This window comes from Lepisma saccharinum, chromosome 4 (genome assembly GCF_977018435.1).
Source record: "Lepisma saccharinum chromosome 4, izLepSacc3.1, whole genome shotgun sequence".
In the NCBI taxonomy this organism is placed as follows: domain Eukaryota; kingdom Metazoa; phylum Arthropoda; class Insecta; order Zygentoma; family Lepismatidae; genus Lepisma; species Lepisma saccharinum.
The window spans coordinates 7259727-7277092 of NC_139232.1; the positions used below are offsets into that span (position 1 = coordinate 7259727).

General features: G+C 38.0%; 1 protein-coding gene across 2 annotated transcripts in view; it reads left to right on the forward strand.

The window, feature by feature from the left end:
* Positions 1 to 10924: 10924 nt before the first annotated feature.
* LOC145986364 (alpha-amylase 2-like) overlaps positions 10925 to 17366 on the forward strand; it is a 48824-nt gene continuing 42382 nt past the window's right edge. Inside the window, exon 1 of one of the 2 annotated variants that reach the window (XM_083120262.1) lies at positions 10925 to 11141. In XM_083120262.1, coding sequence (XP_082976388.1) covers positions 10959 to 11141 — 183 coding nt within the window. In that variant the 5' untranslated portion in view covers positions 10925 to 10958. The remainder of the gene's footprint in view (positions 11142 to 17366) is intronic. The other variant, XM_083120261.1, reaches the window with a different exon arrangement.

Consider the following 17366-nt stretch of genomic DNA (forward strand, 5'->3'; position numbering starts at 1 on the left):
GGTTCAGTGACGACGCCGGGGGGGGGGGGCAGATGTCCCCTGGCGCTTCGCCCCCTAACCCCCAACTGAAGTTAATGAAATATCGAATAATAAGAGAGTTCATTTCTAAGAGTATGACAATTTTCACAGTTTTCTAAGTGGTGTATTCTGTATGCTTTCACTTTTCCTGCTTATAATACCAACACCACTATAACAAAAAGTAATTTTGTTTTAGTATATATATGTGTGTGTGACTTTCGTTCAAGATTCCAGCGCCGACCTGGGCATAGGTGATATTCATTTATGTCCTGTAATTTTCGCAAATAATCTCAGTTTTAACCAGTTTTAAGAACTGGAAAAAGTGTTCAATTGTTGCAATCTACACTCCCTTCCATTTTATAAGGGGTGGTCACGGACTTTTGACTCACCCTGTATATTGCAATATGTATACTTTACATATGTTTCTTCATTGAAATTCGTCCTACAGGACAACTTCAGTTAGCCAAATTAACGTATGGGGTGTGTCTTACTGAGTTTATGTTTGCGTAGCGCAACTGTAAGTGTTGCAAAACTTATCTCAAGTTCTCCAAAAATTAACTTTTTCCCAAATTTTCTTATTTTCTTCTTCTTCTACAAATTGGGCGTGATGGAACCTAAATGTACTTCGTTGGAATCTGAGTTCCATAAGCTTTCCAACGAGGTGTCATTTGTGATTCTGGGATGATAGCCCCGTCTAGATGGCTGCACTTTTTGACTCGCTTTGACTCTCTTTGCACCGAAGCATCTAGTTGGTTGAACGGTGCAACACCGAGTCCTCTAGTTCGTTGATTTCGAGTCAAGTAGTATATTTGGTGTCTGCACCGTCTGCAGTACCTTCCGGACCGGTGCAAGTGTGGTGTATGGTGACGTGGTGCGTGCTAACTAATCAAATGACCGTTTAAAGAAGCAGACAGGCATTTGTTGAATGTTTTGAACTTGAACACCGCTTTCCGTCTAGTTGGTTGAACGCAAGACTTCTAGTAGTCTTGGGTTGAACGTCATTTCCTTGCACCACCCTGACACTGAGTGTTAAAAAGTGCAGCCAAGTAGACGGGGCTAATTAGTAGAGGTGTACAAGGGCCGCCAACATGAAGCTCTGCAATTTCCTTCAAATTTTGGCCGGGGTCTAATAGGTTGATACTATAACTGGTATTAATTCTAAATCTGAGGGTGCAGGACAAAAACCAAGTTCAGATTCGTCTTCAGCAGCTCGAAAAAAAAAAATCACTGTCGACCAGTGTTATCATTCATCCTCGTTGTCACGATTAGTCAAAAGTGGCGTAGAAGCGACGTTAAATAAGAAAAAAATAGAGTTTCGTCTGAATAAGAAAATTCTCAAAAGTATTTCTTTTTTAATCACCGTCAATACAAGTAATTGTGGAACAACTTCTACTTCATCAAATTCTTCTAACGCTGGCGCTTTTCCTTTCCCGTATAATCAAGGGTCCCGGGTTCGGATTTGGTGAGATGTAAAAGTAGATGTAAAAGAAAAACAGTTGTTTCATCCTTGCATTTGTCTTGGAATTTTGTGTCTGCCCATAATCTTCTCAATATTACATCCTGTCGTATCTTTACGGCATATTTTGTGACCCTCCCAGGAAAATTTTATGCATCCACCTATGCTTGCAGTCAGTCTATTTCGTATCTCCTTTGTCTACAATTATTTTTGTAGGATACCGTACATAAGCAGTACGGATGTCGTGAGAATACGTAAACTATCATTTGTGAAATTATTCAAGGGAGGCATCTAGGTGAAAGAAAATACCTTTACACAACAATAGAATATGCAGATTATCGTGCAATCAAAACAATAATTATTCGCACATTTTGTAGAAACCCTTTCCCAATGGAAACACGTAACGGTTTCCAAAAAGAGGAAATGTTTCTGGTTGTATCGCCTAATCACTGGGATCTGTTGTATCGTAAATAAACACACCGTTGTGTCATTCCGAAAAGTTGACCTTGACCACTCGCAAGTGAAGTGACAAAACATTTGGAGCTCGCTCCTACCGAGGGACGGAAGAACCATAGCGGTATCCCTCCCTCAGGCAATTTCTAGGCTTCAGACCAGGTTTTCTATGACCCATGAATTTGCGGACAAAATTGTTCGCGTGACGACTGCGCAGTTTTAAATTATCTACATTACAGGAAGTAATATAAATACATATTTACATTTATCTATATTGTTTTTGTTATTCTCGCCAAATTTTCAAGTTAATTGCTCGCCTCGTCTTTATTTTCCCTGACCTGATAGAGACAATCTTCTCAATTTTTTGGCGATTGTGTTGGTTGACAGCACTCGACGAACGTGAAGCTGCCCAACTCAAATATCCCTCCGCCTCCTGGAAGTTCCAGGAGTAATGGTAGGTGGCAGCACAATATGCTGCGAAAAAAATACGCTGCAGACTTCGAATATTATAGTAATTGCATAATAATACGCAAAGTTCCCAGTGACAAGTATACATCAATCGCAGCATAAATGTTTCCTCTAGTGAACTATTATGTTGGATTTTTAATATTCTTCTTGTGAAATAAGAAAATTAAGTGGAAAGGCATGTCAGCTGCATTTTGTCAGTTTTTTATTATTTTGCTCTCAATATAATTATAAAATTTATGCTTCGAAGTATTAGAACACAGGGGACGGTTACGAAGAACAAGGCCCTACAAGCAGATGGTCGAAGTTCCATTTCAGAGCAACGCAATTATGGTAACAATTTACCATGTAAATGAATGGAACGAATTTTCAAGATGGCGGCCGTAGTCCATCCCGTTAAGATTTTGACGTTGTAAATTTTCTTTCTTTTTCTTTGTTGTCATATCGCGTGGCCGTTGCAAGGAGAGAGGGGAGTTGGAAGAAGCCATACTCCCTGGTCAAATTAAATACTGAGTGTAACAATTAAAATTATATTGCATATTTATTATTCACAAAAGGGTAAAAATAGTAATTTTTACATGTAGCTAATTATGTTCCTCATTGATATTTTATTAATTTGTATTTTATTGTAATGTAAAATTGATGTTAAGATAAAAGTTGGTAAATCCTTCACGGCACCGAGAAATGCTATATAAGCAGCGAAGCTGGGTGGCCCGTGGCCTTTGTATTCGAACTTCTTATAAATACGGAACTGGTATAACCGTCTTTTCTTTCAACGCTCGAACTTCTGCGTTTACTTCCACTTCGTTATTAGGAATTAGTTCATTCTGGGATTACCTTAGGACAGTTACTTAGCTCTTCTGGTCAGAAGGCTTATGTTCTCTCTGTTCTATGCTCCTGGTCAGGAGATATAATTGAGAGGGTTGTGATTGTCTTAAGATATGCCGGAATTGGGGATCGGCCGATATACTGTTGGTAGTCAACGTTTGTATCCCTGGTCAGGGTACACCTTTTCTTATTCTGTTGTCACGGATTAATTTTCGGTTCTCTGGTCAGAGACTGAAAAGAGAAAAGGAAGTTTGATACTTAACTGGATATCGACAGAACCTAGTGGGAAGAAGGATTGTCGATATACTGTTGGTAGTCAACGTTTGTATCCCTGGTCAGGGTACACCTTTTCTTATTCTGTTGCACGGATTAATTTTCGGTTCTCTGGTCAGAGACTGAAAAGAGAAAAGGAAGTTTGATACTTAACTGGATATCGACAGAACCTAGTGGGAAGAAGGATTGCTTGTAGAATCTTGGTCAAGATCTATAAGTAGATTGAGAACCTTTGACCCAGAATTACGAAGGACCTTACATCGAGGACTGAAGCAGCCGGATTAACCCGAACTTTGAGCCGAGGAGACTCAAGCCCCGAAGAGATACTGAGCGTGAAGCCGAGGCTCAATAGACCCATCGAACCAAGTACGATCTAGGGCGTATCGTGACAAGTTTTCTGTGTGATATCTCACATAGAATTCTATTTATTTCTATTTCGCTACGGAACCTTTTATTTTTTAGTTTGAATGGTAGAAAACGAATACATAACCAGGTTCCTGTATTGTGCACTACATCCTTTCAATCTAACGCAGTTTTGACTATGTTTATTCTGTTCGAATACTAATTAATTTAACTTTATTTATGTTAGTAACAAAAATAGGAAGCTTTCTGCTTTTTGGTCACTTGAAATTAACAATGTCAATTTTCAGGGGAGGTCAACAGACGCTCATAATAACAACCATTCGTTAACTGAAGGAATCCCACGTAACAACAAAACATAAGACTTCTAGAATTCTACTCGGTTAGAATGAGCTGGCTAGCCCATTCTCAAAAAACCCAAACATCAACCTCTCTTACACGTAGTACACCGTGGACTACATTTTGCAGACTAGCGAGGCTCTGGCGTCTGGACTCACAACTAGTAAAATCCTCTATGAGGCCTGTCTTGTGTCCTGTCCTATGATTGTCAATTCATCTTATCACATTTCACCTCATCTTCGTCACTAGCCAAAAGTGGCAGAAAAGTTAAGAAAAATAAAACAAATCAGCCAATCAATCAAGTCTCGGTTATAACCACTTCGCCACCTAAGCTTGATGTAGTGTTGATTGTAATTTCAACACCAGTAATATTTGCACTTCATGTTGATTAATAGTACAGATTCTTCCATTTCTGTCTTGGCCATTTTAATCAGGTTTTCCCATCTCTTTCTGGTCTAATAGTGTCTAAGATGAATGGTCATCTGATAAAATAGATGTTTGGATTGATTGCTTTGGTTTATTATAATTCACTTTTCTATCACTTCTGGCTAATCGCGAAGATAAGGATGAATGATGATGTGATGAAATTAATGAAGGGACACTAACAATGAACATCCATGCCCAGGCCAGGATTCGAAAGCGAGACGCCTGGCGCAACCCTCTGTTGAGTCGTGCTGTCCTTGTATGTACTGAGTGTCCCATTATTACAGTCTCACCTTTTAATAGGTAAGGAGATTTTATCCTTGGAAGCAGTATAGTTTTAGTTCTTGTAGTTAAGTAATGAATGTGTGTCGCCCCAGTCGACTGCAGCTTTTTCAAGCCCTAACCGTTGCATCTGTGTTATATTAATCTGTGTTCAACTCAGTTTTCTTTAAAAGATGTTATATTTCTTTCTTTTAAAATACGTTATACGTGTATACAATGTGTCTCATAAGTAATAGCGCGATAATAGAAGCAAAAAAGTCTCAGTAAACATGGATCTGCAAACGAGCCGTTTTCGAGATAATCGCGAATATGTGATTACAAGCTGCCACTGACTTCATTGTTTGTAAACGTCGTCCTAGTTGGTAAAATGCTTTCGAACACCCCTGGTTCATTTCGGAATTGGTCACAAGCATGTACACCCGGCCGCAAATGTAATGGTAGAAAAAAAATTTGCACAACCGAAAATAAGTTGGCAATGCTGCGCACACAGAGGCATTCGGGATAAGACGCATGAGGAGCCTCAAGCAAAGTTTTCTCAACCCTCAACTTCAGTACCGAAGGTCATGCTACATGTCGATTGGCAACTTTCGGGAGCATGTTTTCTGTCTATACAGTTCTCCCCAAATGCCTGTTTGAGAATGATTTTGTGTTCACGTTATCTCTTTCGAACGTAGTTCTGACATTGCAGTAATCTTACATTATTTTTTGTTCTTATTTTGCTTTGCTTTTACCATGACACGATTATAATTTATCGCAACTATGAGGTTGGATGATAATTAGATTAAATTGATAAAAAACACTACAGAGATAGAACTCCATGCCGAGACCAGGACTCGAACTCGGAAGCAAGAGCGGGGAAGTTTAGTCACATTGTTCTAACTCTCGGACACGAGTTAGCTTATAATTATATGTAATTGCTAAGGAGTATATTATCTTATATTCATGCGTAATAGCTGTTTCTGGACACTTGATTTATGGGTGGTATTAGATCGAAAATTAGTTCTTTGGGGACAATCCTCTTTCTGTTTGACGGGCGCTAGGGGGAGGCACATCTCGTTCATAACAGAGAAACAATCATAGCATACAATTGAAGTGTGACGTGCAAAACACTATTTTTATTATACGTACGGAGATCAGTTGGATATGGCAATTGTGACATGCAAGTTTCATTTTCTTATTATATCTAAATTGTATCCTAATTGATAATCTCGAAACAACGCAAAATGTTTCCTGGTTTACGCGAATTCGTAATGATTAAACCTAACAGGACCTACATCTTTTAAATGTTAAATCTGGGTGATGGATTTTGTGCCTCAACAGGAAACGAAAATATACATACAATACTCATTCACTACCCAGCGGTAGTTGTAAGTAAGCTAAACTTGAAATGAAGAGGTAATATGCATATTCATGATAAGAGAGAGTGGTAGAAGGTGCAGTAGGTAAACCAAATATGTAAGGAAAATGTGTAAGTTTCTACTGTATGTGAAAATTTTCGACCTCCGTGGATTTATGGTTAGCACAGCGCAGTACAACGACAGAGATTCCGGGTTCGAATACCGGTCTGGGCATTGATTTTTGTTTGTCCATCTATCGTATCATCACTCATCTTCATCGTCGTGATTTCTCAAAAGTGGGATAAAAACTACACTAAATACAAAAAATTAAAATCTATTTGAAAATTAGAAGCTCCTTTCAACACGACTATTATCCGGAGATCCTGCAGCAATGTAACGTACGATCAGTAACTAACTACCACAAATTTTGTGCATACATAGGCAAATCGGGACGAGAACTACAGTTTAAAGTGGAATCCGAACCATTATGTGCCTCCTCTGGGAATCGAACCGTTACATAGATTAGCCCAAATTGATTTCAAACATATTTCGCACATTAAATAGAATTATTTATCACCACAGACGGGAAATTAGTTTCAGGGAAAATCGGAAATACGAGGAATATCTGTCGCCCTTTTCGTGTTGCTATTGCTTATAAAATAAGAAGCACTTCATATCCCTGTCACATCCATTGTCGCTATTGACTGAAGAAACAACAATGCTTTAAACCCGGAAACAGACACCGCAGGTTCCTTTTCTGTCATTTCAAGTCACTGTTCTACCACTCTCGGTTAATCGCGATGATAAAGATTAAAGATGTGATTGATGGAAGTGGAATGAAGACAATGACATCCATATTTTCTGGTTCAGGTTCTACCTCCCAACTTCGAAGCGCGTGCGCTAACCAATTAGCCACGGGGTTGGCCATTTCATGCTTGTCAGTTCACCAAATTAATCTATTCGGCATTCAACATCCAGAGGTAGAAAAGCATCAGAAGATAACGAAAAAAAAACATTCACCTATCATCAACCAGCAATTTCACCTGACCAAATCTACACACCAACTTATTACGGAATTCGTATTGCAGATTGGACTTGTGGATTAAATTTGAATTTGAATTTGAATTTAAAATTGTGGGTGCGTCAGCACTAAGGCTATTTTGCACCCGTCACATTATACGGGGTCCAGCCCCTTATCATTACAAATAACAACTCTATCGTTGCAACTAAAATCATAAAATATTAAAATGTTCTGACTTTCGTTAAAAACTGAGGCTGTAAAGGGGCATTCAGCACACATAAGGCCAAAAAACCAGGACAATACAAACAAAATTATACTGGCCATGGGGCCAGTCGCCAGAGCCTCGTTAGTCTTCAGTCCAGGGTGTACTAACGTGGAAGTGAGGTTGACATTTGGGTGTACTACGTGGAAGGTCACGCCTTACACCCCTTACACCCCTTGAGGATTAAAAATCGCCCATTTCCTGGTTCAACTCGAGGCAATTCAGGTGCCTTATCAAAGCTCCTTGGAGCATGTAGAGTTTCCAATTTATCATAGTCAAAGATCTGCGACAATATTACTACTACTACTACTACTACTACTACTACTACTAATAATAATAATAATAAAAATAATAATAATTTGAATTGTTATTTCCATGCAGCATTGAAAAAGCACAGCATTCCAAACACACGCGTTATTCAGAGTGAATGCCTTCAAAATAAACACGAATTCCCGATAATGAAATATGAGGGCACCTTTCATTTATAAGAGAAAAAAGTTGTTTTGTATCTCAACTGCATCAAATGTTCAATGCACATGTATTTTTGTGTGTGTGTTTGTGTGTGAACAATGAGCATTAACTAAAAAAGTTCTTCGTTCGTTTAAGTGGGTAATGTATAGTTAGGCGAACAAGAATACGCAGCCACTAGTCCACCTACCCATTGTTTACACTGGCACGTTTAAATTTCTGATTTCAAACGACAATAACATTAACTATTGTAAATGTTTTGTTTGCAAGAACAGCGAGACAATCCAGATGTGAATTATCGGGGACATTATGCGCGGACAAGTGCTGAAAAATTCAAACCAATCCCGGGGATCGAACCCTGATCGCCCGCGTTGTTGTCAGACACCCTACCAACCAGACCATCGCATCTCCTTGGATGATACTTTGATTATTTCAATTTATTTTAATATATTTTCTTGTTTTTATGGATTTTCTTCACACTTAAAATGTCTCACCTCGTTTACTAGACAACTATTTCGTATCAAAGAAACAAACGTGCTCCTAGAATGTGTAAAAATCGAATGACTAGAAAGTAATTTCGTTCTATTGCTTTCATAAATACTATATTTATATAGACCTCTACTACTTAATAGTAGTAGTGGTATTAGTAGTATTATTTGAAGTAATTCAACTAATTAGTTAATTATAAGTATTATTAATTAATTACAATTATTATTATTTAATAACAGTTTAATAAAACAACGTGAATTTGGAGAAAGCTTTAGAAATAACAACCCCCCTTGATGAAATCCTGTGTACGCTACTGCTAGCTTCCGAGTTCGAGTCCTGGTCTCGGCATGGAGTTCTATCTCTGTAGTGTTTTTTTATCAATTTAATCTAATTATCATCCATCCTCATAGTTGGGATAAATTGTAAACGTGTCATGATAAAAGCAAAGCAAAATAAGAACGAAAACAATATTGTAAGATTACTGCAATGTCAGATCTACGTTGGAGAGAGAAAACGTGAACACAAGATTCATTTTCAATCAGGTATTTGGGGAGAACTGGTTAGACAGACAACATGCTTCCGAAAGTTGCCAATCGACTTATGGCATGACCTTCGGTACTGAAGTTGTGCGTTGAGAAAACTTTGCTTGAGGCTCATACGTCTTATCACGAATGTCTCGGTGTGCGCAGCATTCCCAACTTATTTTCGGCTGTGCAAATTTTTTTCCCCCATTACATTTGCGGCCGGGTGTACAATTATCTGTACTGATTGCATCCATCTTGTTTGATTACAACCCCACCTCTCAGAAATGTTCTGTTTTGTAAACAAAGAGCAAACCTCGGAACGACCAAGGAGTAAAGCACTCGGTGTTTACAAAATGCAATCTGTGACGACTTGTAACCACACATTCACACACACTATTAACATTTTACCAATTAGAACGATGTTTACAAACAATGACGTTAGTGGCGGCTTGTAATCACACATTCGCGATTATCTCGAAAACGGCTCGTTTGCAGACCCTTACTGAGACTTTTTTACTTCTATTATCGTGTACTTTCACCTGTGTCAGTTTGCGCTATTACTTATGAGACACCCTGTATACGTGTTGTGGAGGAGAAAAGGAAGCAGTGCTACGCCCGTTGTGGGTACGTACTTAAATGTTATTTACCACGGCTACAGATATCTTAATCTCAGGGGGATAGGTTCTTTGTTTGAGAATTCCAAATAAGAAAGCGTTTTATAGCCAAGAGGATATAGTAAAATGCGGATCTATATTCTGAGAACTTGACAAAATACAGAGAAAATATATGTATATGTATAATCGAAAAGGCTTCTTCTTCTTTTAAATGGCTTCTTCTTCTTTTTTAAAGCTTCTTCTTCTTTTAATATGGAAAAAGCTTCTTCTTTTCTTATGGAAACGGCTTCTTCTTCTTTCAAAAGGCTTCTTCTTCTTTTAAAAGGCTTCTTCTTCTTCTAAAAGGCTTCTTCTTTTAATATGGAAAAAGCTTCTTCTTCTTTTATTATGAAAACGGCTTCTTCTTCTTTTAATATGGAAATGGCTTCTTCTTCTTTTTCTTTGAATTTCTTCTTCTTTTATTAAAGCGTAATCTTATTTATGTGCTCGCTTTCCCCCCGCTTCTTTGTCAAACAATACAAGCTATACTTGTAGAAAGAGTAGGGTCGACTAAACTGACAATAGCGCCACCTCCTATTTGACGACCAAAGGGGAATAGCCAGGATCGCAAATAACGAGCGCTGCCAATGGCCCAGTGCGACTAATAAAAAGCGCAACCGAAAAGTGCTTCGGGGCGTCTAATTTGACACAGCGCCACCGGGGAACGGACAAATGCAAAAGCTGACGATGTTCTCCTCGTCAGAGAATCAAAAAGAAATTGAGATACATTTCTGAATTCATTTGCTCGCTTAATAAATTTCCTAAACGTTTGATATGCGGCTATATTCTTAATTCTTTTAAATTACTATATACATCATTCTATTTACTTCTATTATAGTATTTGAACTCTTCTTTTATATATTTCTCAATTTACTATAATATATATAATCCCTCTTCTCCGCTCCTAGTTTGTACAATGAGCTCTGCTCTTCTTTATATGGCGTGCTGCCATCTATCGTCGATTCCGAGAAACCATTCCTCCTTGCAACCTTCATTGTGTCATCGAAACTGGCACGTGACAGCAGTTTTCACTAAGTTTTCCTTCCATCTTGTCTTGTCCATCATTCTCCTTGGCAGGAATTCTGGATCGATCAGTTCATCGTCAGCTCAAGGTGACAAGATAAGCTGTGTTCTTTGTGAATGTGGCATAATTAATGAAGGAACCTGAAAAAATCCGTTTACACAAATGCCACCAGAATGATTTCGCATGTGTTTGCGAGTTATGCAATTTTAGCTGCGTCACTCAGAAGGTGAAATTAGTTCATATAAAAGGATTGAGGATGTGAGTGGCGTCCTGCGACCTTCAAATGTTTCAGAGCACGCGGATGATGAAGTTGCTGGTTGTACTAGGTCTCGCCCTGCTGGCAGAGGCACAGAAGGACCCTCCGAAGAGCAATAAACCCATCGTGCACTTGTTCGAGTGGAGGTGGAGTGACGTTGCTGAGGAGTGCGAAAGGTTCCTTTCGCCGTACGGATATGGAGGAGTTCAGGTGAGTGTTGATGATTCCTTATCTGTTACAGGCTGAAACGGTTGAATTGGGGGATAAACAGTGCAATGATGTCTTCTTACCCAATTTATATGTGCATTCGAGAGGAAAGGAATGCCTCAAGTTAGAAGAGGTATCAGAACAAACTTCTGGCGAAGTGGTTAACATTTCGCCTTGTAATCAAGATTTGATTTTGATGATTTCTTCCACTTTTGGCTAATGACGATGAGTATGAGTGATGATATGATGACATTGATGAAGGGATATTCACAAAAAACACCCATGTCCAGGAAGGGATTCGAAACCCGGCGTCCTAGCGCCCTGTGCTAACCACTCTGTCCTTGTAATTAAAAGAACCCAGGTTCGAGCCCAGTGTCGACTTCTGAGTAGTACAACGCGCCTCGACACCAAGGTTTCGGGATTTAAAACAACTTTTGACTTTCGTGGTATTGTACCGAAGCAGTAACGACCCCCAGAAAAATAGTTAAGGGGCAGAGGTAGGTGAGGAGGGGGCAGTCTTGATTGCTGGCGGGCCGAATAGGGACGGACTGGTCACTGGAAGGGTGTCGTCACTTAGGGTTACTTCCCTGTACGTATGAAGCAATGTGCACGTAGATGGCGTGCCTGATAACGAGTGTAAGAAACTTTGGTGAAGTTAAGTCCACTTAATGCTTAGATATGCTAATCGGGCATGGAACTACATTGTAAAGTGTAATCTGTATCACTGTGTCAAGTGCCTACACAAGGGATATTAAAGGGGAATGAAGTGATTCAGCGTCATGCGCTACAAAGAGTTTTCAGATTAGAACCCTGTTGAAGCATTCGGTATATAATGGTGTCAGTCCCATCATCCATTTCATAAATTAATCATTCATCCTCATTGTCGCCATTAATAGCATGGGATAGAAAAGCGATGTACAGTAATTGAAATAGAAAGTAAGAAACGAATAAATATATAATGTGTTCCATAAATAAGAAGAAAAATTTTAACTTGTTCTAATTTTAAATTATCGTGATTATCAAGACTAACTAACTAACTCTCTAGCCTTCTTAAACCCGAAGGTTCATGGCTGCAGCAACACAGACCTTCCATCTTTCCCTATCTTGAGCAAGATCTATATACTCTTTTCCATCCCTACCGATTTCCCTTAGGTCCATCTCAACGTTGTCCCTCCATCTTCTTCTTGGCCTTCCTACAGGTCTCTTACCATCAGGTTTCCCAACAAGAATCCTGTAAACTCCTCTTTCCTCTCCCATTCGTGCCACATGGCCTGCCCACCTAAGTCTTCTTGATTTAATTATTCTAATAATATCTGGACATGAATACAAATTATGTAGTTCTAAATTATGTAACCTTCTCCACTCACCTGTCTCCTCATCCCGTTTAGGTCCAAAGATTTTCCTAAGGATCTTATTTTCAAATACTCTCAATTTATGTTCCTCTTTCAATGTAAGGGACCAAGTTTCACATCCATATAATACTGCATGCAAAATTACTGTTTTGTATATTTTAACTTTTAGTTTCTTAGATATTAAACGAGAAGACAAAAGTTTATGAAGAGAGAAGTAACATGCATTTCCTGAATTAAGCCTACTTTTTATTTCCTCTTTAATATAATTTTCATTTGTTAATATTACTCCTAAGTATTTGAATTTGGAAACTGGTTCAAACGAGTTGTTATCAATAATTAGATTTTGATTATTACCTAACACTTGGTTTCGGCCTGTAAGCATATATTTAGTTTTCTCTTTGTTAACTTCCAAACCTATCTCTTTAGCAGTTTTGAAAAATATTTTAGCATTATTCTTAATTGTATTCATATCATCCCCCAGTAAGTTTACATCATCTGCATATGCTAACAACTGATTCACACCATTTAATTATAGTCCTCCGTTAGTTTCTTTTACCTTCCTAACAGCATATTCTAGGGCAAAATTAAAGAGCAATGGAGATAATGCATCTCCTTGTTTTAACCCATCATGAATTGTAAATTTGTCGGACATATTAATACCCACACAAATTTTACTTTCTGTTTCACTGGTGCATATTTTTATCATATTAACAAGCTTCTTAGGTATTCCAAACTCTACTAATATATTATATAATTTAGCTCTTTTGACCGAATCATATGCTTTTTTGAAATCAATGAATAGCTGATGGACATTTTGATTATATTCCCACTTTTTTTCAAGTGTCTGTCTGATGTGAAAATTTTGATCTGTAGCCTAGTTGATCTGTTACGTTTAAATCCACATTGATAATCACCTATAATTTCATTAGCATATGGGGTTAGTCTTGTTAAAAGAATGTTAGATAATATTTTATATGTTGTTGAGAGTAAAGAAATTCCACGGTAAATATTGCAGTTCATTTTATCACCTTTTTTAAACACAGGAACAATTATGGATTCTTTCCACTGTTGAGGGATTTCTTCTTTATTCCATATTAAACAAATTAATTTATGAATTTGACATATTAATGAATTTCCACCATATTTAATTAACTCAGCTGGTATTAAATCAATGCCAGGTGCTTTGTTATTCTTTAGCCTTTTAATAGCATCTTTAACTTCCGTCAAGTTAGGTTCTGGAACTAAAGGTTCTGCTGTGTGTACTTCATTCACTTCTGATTTATCTCCTACATGGACATTTAAAAGGTCATTAAAGTAGTTCTTCCATCTATTTAGAATATCGCTTGGGTCAGCTAGAAAATCACCGTCTTTATCTTTTATCAAGTTTACTTTAAGTTGCCACCCCTTTCTAAATTCATTTACACCTTTATATAAATCTCTGATATTTTTATTTTTGCTGTTTGTTTCAATTTCGTTACTTTTGCTTTTAAAGTAATCTCTTTTTTTACTTCTAAACGTGCGGTTAACTTCTCGCTTTATTCTATTATAATTGTTTAGATTTGTATCATTAGAGTTATTTAACCACCTAAGTCTCGACTGATTTCTTATTTCTATTAGATTATGACATTCATTATCAAACAATGGCTTACTTTTTCTCGGTTTATGGTATCCTATACTTTCTTTAGCTGCTGATTCTATTGCATTACGTATGTGCTCCCAATTCTTATTTACGTCTGTTTCATTTATATTTTCATCATCATTTAAATCCTGCAAAATATCAAATCTATTTGACAGTTTAATTTGGTAATCTTTCTTAATTCTTTGATCAGTAAACTTTCCTGTATCAAATTTTACAACTTTTAGATTTTGTTGCTTATGATTTATCACTGCGAGTCTTTCTCTTAATTTAGCAATTACTAAATAATGGTCACTGGCACAGTCAGCACCTCTATGTGTACGAACGTCAATTATACTAGTATGCCTTCTCTTATCAATGGGAATATGATCTATCTGATTATGAGTTTTACCATCTGGAGAAGGCCAGGTATATTTATGGATATCTTTATGTTTAAAAGTGGTACTTTTCACAATTAAATTCTTTGAGGTTGCAAAAGTAATCAATCTTATACCATTATCATTACTTAATTCATGAAGACTTTCTTTACCAATCGTGGATTTAAATGTCTCTTCTTTGCCAATCTGTGCATTACAGTCACCTAACAGAATTTTCATATCATACTGAGAAAATTTATCAAAGACCTGTTCTAACTCTGCATAAAAATCATCTTTAGTATTATCATCTTTATCTTCCGTTGGTGCATGTATGTTTATTAAAATAATTTTACACCACCTACCCTGTAAAACTGTATATGGTATCCTATCATTAATAAATTCTACTGTTTTAAGAGCCGAGATAATTCTATTATTTATGAAAAAGCCTGTTCCAAAATTATGATTTTCAGTACCACCATAGAAAAAAGTATAATTTTTAGTTTTACAATTCCCTTCTCCTGGCGACCTAACTTCCTGGACGGCTACTACATCTAATTTATACTTAACTATCTCATTAACTGTACATTGAAATGCCCCAGGCCGGTAAAGGCTCAGAACATTCCAGGTGCCTAATTTAATATCCTTATTCCTAATGTAGATCTTATCCTTAGTCCAGGGACCTCCCAAAGTAGTCTCAACCCGGAGATCCGAACGGGGGACTATTTTACCTCCGGAATATTTTACCTTGGGAACATCCATGGCCTTATATTGCTGTTTCTTGACATTTTTTTTACAGTGCAGAGTTGTCAGCTCTACGCCTAACCCCCAATATGAATGGAGGAACTACTACACAAGACAAACACATTACACAGCACAATTTCTACTCAAGACGAACACAAACATATTAGAGAGCACAACTACTACACAAGACACACACAAACACATCACAACTATAACACAATATAAACACAAACACACCACAACTACTACACAATATAAACACGAACAAACTACACACCACAACTACTACACAAGACAAACACAAACAAATTAGACAGCACAACTACTACGCAAGACAAAACAAACATACTAGACAGCACAACTACTACACAAACATACTAGACAGCACAACTACAACACAAGACACAAGACACATACATACACACCACCGATACTACACAAGACAAACAGAAACACATTAGACAGCATAACTACTACACAAGATAAACACAAACACACTAGACAGCACAACTACTATACAAGACAATCCTAACCACACTAGACAGCACAACTACTACACAAGACAAACCCACATACAAGCACACCACAACTACTACACAAGACAAACACAAACACATAACAACCACTACACAAGAAAAAAAAACGCACAACTACTACTACACTACGAGTGTCACTATTTATATTTTGAGCCTAACAATGAAAAAACAGGAATTTGGCATTGAAACCTGCTTTATTGTTTTTCGAAGTATTCTCCTTTATGGTCAATACACTTTTGCATTCGTTCGAACCATTTGTCAAAGCAGTTTTTCCAATCTTCTTGAGACACCTCCATAATATGGTTTTTGAACGCATCAACGGCGTCTTCCGCCGACAAAAATCGTTGTTCACGCAATTTATTCTTGACATTCGGGAACAAGAAGAAGTCATTGGGTGCCAAATCAGGACTGTACGGCGGATGACCCATCAATTCGATTTTTTGACTGTTCATAAAGTCGGTTGTTAGACGAGATGTGTGACAGCTGGCATTGTCTTGATGAAGAATGATCCGACGGCGTTTGTTTGTTTTCCGTATTTAACCAAAGACCTCTGGCAAACAAATTGTTGTGTACCATTCACAGCTGACCGTTCTACGTTCCTCTAAAGGCACAGTTGCCACATAACCAGTTTTTCTGAAAAAAAACAGGCGACCATTTGTTTCGATGTGCTTCGAGCGAGAACAACTTTTGTTGGATTGGGTTCATCTTGAAACACCCATTGTTTGCGTTCCGGACCGTACAGGACCAAAACTGAATGTAGAACCTGTCCGGCTGTGAAGGACCAGAAATGAATGATGATCCAAACCGGTAGGATCTAAATGTAAGTGAAATTGTAGGTACCACTTACATCTCTCTGGTATGGATTGTGTCGCTACAGGGCAAAGTTCACCGCGATCCTCTTGGTAGTTGTAAAGAAAACACAGGCACACACACTGATAACTATAACTATGTATTATAAGGTATATGCACATAACACTTGATTACACTTCCCATGCACTCCTGTCTAGGGGAAACTGTTTACACGAAGTTGCAGCTGGGGTTACAACAACGCGCCACTAATGAAACGTAGCCACGTTGGGCTTACGGTATCCATAATTGTCCGCGACGGTTTCTGGCTGTGTCCCGAGTGGCCTCTCTACGCACACTGGCTGGAAGTAACTACCGCGCTAAAATGGCGGCAACTGGACACCGCGCTAAGATTGAATTAGCCAATGGGAGTGCAGGTTACTTAAGGCATTTGAAATACACAAATAAACAATTGAAGCTATATGCAATATAAAATATATAAAGAAAGAATAAACATGGTTACTTTTATAGATAAATCTCCAACATACTCCCCCCCGTTGGAATGTTCACATCCAACCTAACACTAGGGGATACATTGTCAATGTTTTAGCTCATGGAGCGTCTTCTTCCCAATGTGGTAAAGGCACAATTTTGCTTAATGCTCTCTTGTAGACTCCGTCTCTAGTACGAACGGTGACTACGCGCACTAGGTTATCCCTTCCCGGAAACACTTCTTGGATGACGCCGACTCTCCACGAGAGTGGTGGAAGATTGTCCTCCTTCAATAGCACTGGTGTGCCAGGCTTCTAATTCGACTGAAC